We start from the raw sequence: 4,463 nt of genomic DNA, 5'->3' as shown, positions 1-4,463 counted from the left end.
CTAAATAAAGGAAGTTTTTCTCCAGAAAGGTACGCCTTTATCTTAATCTTATAGTTATGAATTATTTAGAAAGTTTAGAATTAACGGAAGAATCTGATTATTATAGATTATCTGCCTTATTAGATAATGAAAAACAGGCTGTGCTAAAAACAGAATTAAATCTCAAATCAAATGAAAATTTTAATAAACAAAATCTTTTAAAAGAAGTTTTTAATAGAAAAAATATAATATACTATGGAAAAATTCAACTTGAAGCCCCTATAAAGATAAAAATCCGCCAATGGAGAACTTGAAATAGTTTTGATAAATGATGAAGAATTGAGTAAACAGATTGAGAAAATTAAGGATCAACAAAAAAGATCTAAAATTGGATGGATTCATATTAGTATTATACAAGTCTTGATCAAATCTACATATATGAAAGGAATTAATTCACCAATAAGCTTAGCAATCTGTGATAAAAGAATTACTGATGACCCAATAGATCAAATAATTGGAATTGTTCATAGAAACTTGGCAAACGTAAATGTTAAATTCAATGCCCATCTTGGATACGCTATACCTTTATCAACTGAAAATCTTGAAAGATCTATAAGTTTAGCTTATAAATTTCACAGAAAGAATCTAATGGAACAAGATGATGAACCATTCTCAATTACATATGCAATAAATTACGCTTTAACAAATAGCCATCATAGTATAATATTTAAAAACAGAGAAAGGATTTATGTTGATGAATTATTTCAGAAAATTGTAAAAACAGAAATACCAAAATATAAAGCTATTGAAAACCCAGTCTTATTACTAAAAGAACCATCAGGAAAATTAGTTTCATCGAATTTTCAAATAAGAGAATCTAAAATTAATAGCCCTTTAAGTTTATCTAAGTTAAAAATTAAAGAAGAAAGTTCTGAAATAAAAGAACTAACAAAAAAGGTCGAAAAATTAAATGAGACCCTAAACACTAAACTATGACAATAAATAAAGAAGAAATATATGTAACTTATCAAGACAAGAAACAAGAGTTCTTTGAAAGAGAAAATCGTTTAAATTATTTACAGTTTTCTGAAATAAATCAAAGAGCATTTGAAGCCCTAAAAATAATTTATGACAAGTTGAAAAAAGAAGTTGAAGAGCTAGAAAAATTAATAGAATCTCTAGAAAATAGTGATGAATCGATGATAGAGTTTGCGAAAATTTTAAATAATGAAGTATAAAAAGATTGAAAAACCAGAAAATAAAAAAAAAAAGAAATAGAACGAGAAAATTAAAAAGTAAAATAAAGAAGTATAAAAGGGAATTAAATAATCTTCAGATTGAAATTAATGATCTTATAATAAAAAGGATAGAAATAAAAATAAATATAAACAAGTTGAACTTAAACTTAAAAAATTTATAAATGCCTGAAAAACCATATTATGACTTAAAAGAATTAAAGCTGCTGAAAGAAAAAATGGAGAATGAAATTGAAAAATTAAACAGATATTTAGAAACAAGAGAAAGTGTAGAAATAAAAGAAGTTATTGAGGATTTGAGAAATTATATTAAAGAAAAAGACAAACAGATAAAATATTTTATATACAGTAATCCATGCAAAAAAGAATATTATAAACTAAAACAAGATTAAAAAGTTATAAATTATAAATATACATTAAAGACTAGAGAAATAGTAGAAATGGTCAATATTTTAGAATTTACAAATTATTTTTATTCAAAGTTAAAAGTAAAAAATTTGGTATCAGAGCCAAGTTAACGATTAAGGGTAACACTTTCTTTTTAAACAATACTTTTAGTAATACGCTTTTAAATTAAAAAAAAAAATCAGATGTTCACATTTAATTGATAGATTGCTTGTAATCACTATAGCCATGGTAACATAATGGGTACCACAGAAAGCACCTTCATAAAATTCACTAATACTTTGATAATTTTTTTAAAAAAAAAATAAGTATCGAGTGGCAGGTATAGCAGAGGAGCAGGAAGTGATGAAGAACCGCATCACACGTGAGCACTACCCCTTCCCAATGTATACTCCATTAACAATTTCATTATGTTACATTAATTACCACAACACATTAATTAATATTACTATTACTAATACTATCAGATACCGATTGCAATAGCATCTCTTCATTTCTCTCTCTCTCTTCCCACCCATTTATTTCTCTCTTTCTCCCTCTTCTCTGCACAGAATCAGAATAAAACCTCATCTACCCTTCAAACTCCAAAGTCTTTTCTTTTCTCTTTTTTTAATCTTCATCTCTTGGAACTGTCGAGGCTAAACAACTTCAGGTTGACTGAAAACCAAGAAAACATGAAGAAGCTCTATCGTAAAGGAACGGTGCATCCCTCGCCGCCGGTAATATCGGACCACCACCTCGCCTTCTTGCCACCCGCCATCCTCACTCTCACCGTCGCTCTTTCTCCTCAAGACTTAGAAGTCCTTGCTTATCTCCTAACATGCCCCTTTTCCTCTAGCCCCTCTTCCTCCAACCCCAAACCTCGCCGCACCACCACCACCACCACCAACAATAACGGCAACAGCCAGAAGGTGGTTGTGGAGGGTAACCATCCGCCTCTGTATAACTGCGGCTGCTTCATTTGCTACAAGATTTACTGGGAAAGGTGGGACAACTCTCCTAATCAACGACGCATACATGAAATTATCGACGCCTATGAGGCCTGGTTAGAGAGCAATAACGAGCCCCCAAAGAACAAGAAGAAAGACAAGAGGAACAAGAAGGGTTCTTATAAGAGCAAGCCCGAGCAGTTGGCGCTGGTATCTGATGAACCCATGGAATCTGCGGCGGAGAGTAGTAAAAGCAGCGGGGCTGGTCGTGTTGACGATGAAGCTGGTGACGGCGGCGGTGATGTTGGGGTTGAAGGTGGTGAGGAGAAAGGTCCAGTTAGGAGGTTAGTTAGTTTCATTGGAGACAAGATTTGGGGTGGTTGGGGTCAGGGGCAGTAGTGAGTAGTAGACAATCAAATAAAAGGAACATGAATAGAGCAAATTAAAGGTGGGTTTAATTAGTCCTTGCCCTTTCTTTTTTCCCTTTATTTATCTATTTTTGTACATTATTATTGTTAATCACTACCCCCTTCGATGTACAAAAAGACATAGTAGTCTGGTTTTTGTTTGCTCTAGGTGATTACTATTGTTACAATCACAATTAGTTCATACTTAATCATCAACCTACTATTCTGTGGTTTCAATTTGTTCTCGTCATACACATTTCTTCCATTTTTGGGTTTTGTTGTTTCTGAGATGATCGGATCATTGATTGTTATGTCTGCTGATTGATTGATTGATTGATGCTTTGTAGGCCACTTCAATCGAGAATGTCTTCTATAGTTCTCTGTTTGTTATTGTTGAACGAATTTCTTTTATTTTCTTTCACCCTTTAATTCAACGGAGCTTTCATTTTCCTATCTACGACTGTAGTTAATAAATTGATACCATTTCTAACTAAGTATGTTTTATTTTCTTTTTTATAAATTAACCTCCTAGTAATACTGCTAAGTATTAATATTTTATTGGCTACTACTGGCTAGTAGTGTAGCAGGCATTAGGAAAGTGTGAGCAAAACATGTTCGAATGTTGTAAGGTTGTCCACTAAACGACGCCGTTTCGTGGTTGGAATGAAATGGAAAGGTGCTGTGAGAGCACCGTTGGGCATGTTTGTATGGCATCAAAGTAATTGGGCGGTGTGTCGATTATGTCAATGCTGCAGTTGCCGGTGATGACGAAACACCTTTCAGGAAAAAAAATATATATAGTGGTCCAATTTAATTCTTTCAAACTGCATGCCCTGCACATCAATTTTATTTCAATTATTTTATTATACAGTGGTTATCCGAAAATATGCCTCTAGATTAAACTATAATACTAACGCGATAATATAGTATGTACTTGGTGACCGTAAACATGATTATGGAGTATCATTATAATAGTTAAATAATGTGATAAGAAAATAGAAAATGAAAGTATAGATGGGGATGGGTGGGTGTCGCCAAGAACGAGGTCGGCGAAAGCAGTGGCTTCGATTAAAGCAAAAGGCGCAGAAAAAATGCTCTCTCTCCCCACTTCACTCCAAATTCCTTTTTACGGTGTTCTCTAGGTTCTCTTTATTTTGTGTTTTCTCCATGGCGGTGTTTAATTAGGGTAATGAAGAAACTAGATGTTTTCTTCAGATGAATGGTGGGGATATTGTGTGTGTGTGTGTGTGTGTTTTTTTATATAATTTAATCCCATGTTGATTAAGCATGCCTTGGCTATTTTGGCACCATGTGTATATTTGTATGGTTGAAAGCAAATGGATTAGTTGTAGTTGTAGATAAATATTGTTTTAAACAAATTTATTTCGCCACCAATTGTTGTAAACTACGTTATGCCACATTTGCCAATAAGGGAGCATTCCTCATGCTTGTTTGTCACTACTACAACTTTTGTTGTAATATTAATT

General features: G+C 32.8%; 1 protein-coding gene across 1 annotated transcript; it reads left to right on the top strand.

Moving 5' to 3' along the window:
- Positions 1–2,109: 2,109 nt before the first annotated feature.
- LOC107466330 (uncharacterized) lies at positions 2,110–3,213 on the top strand. The gene has a single exon (XM_016085305.3). The coding sequence runs from the start codon at positions 2,315–2,317 to the stop codon at positions 2,966–2,968; it is 654 nt and encodes a 217-aa protein (XP_015940791.1). The 5' UTR covers positions 2,110–2,314; the 3' UTR covers positions 2,969–3,213.
- The last annotated feature ends 1,250 nt before the right edge of the window (positions 3,214–4,463 follow it).

The sequence above is a fragment of the Arachis duranensis genome, chromosome 1, assembly GCF_000817695.3.
Source record: "Arachis duranensis cultivar V14167 chromosome 1, aradu.V14167.gnm2.J7QH, whole genome shotgun sequence".
NCBI classification, from domain to species: domain Eukaryota; kingdom Viridiplantae; phylum Streptophyta; class Magnoliopsida; order Fabales; family Fabaceae; genus Arachis; species Arachis duranensis.
Note: the sequence above shows the minus strand (reverse complement) of the source record. Positions and strands in the feature narration are given on the sequence as shown.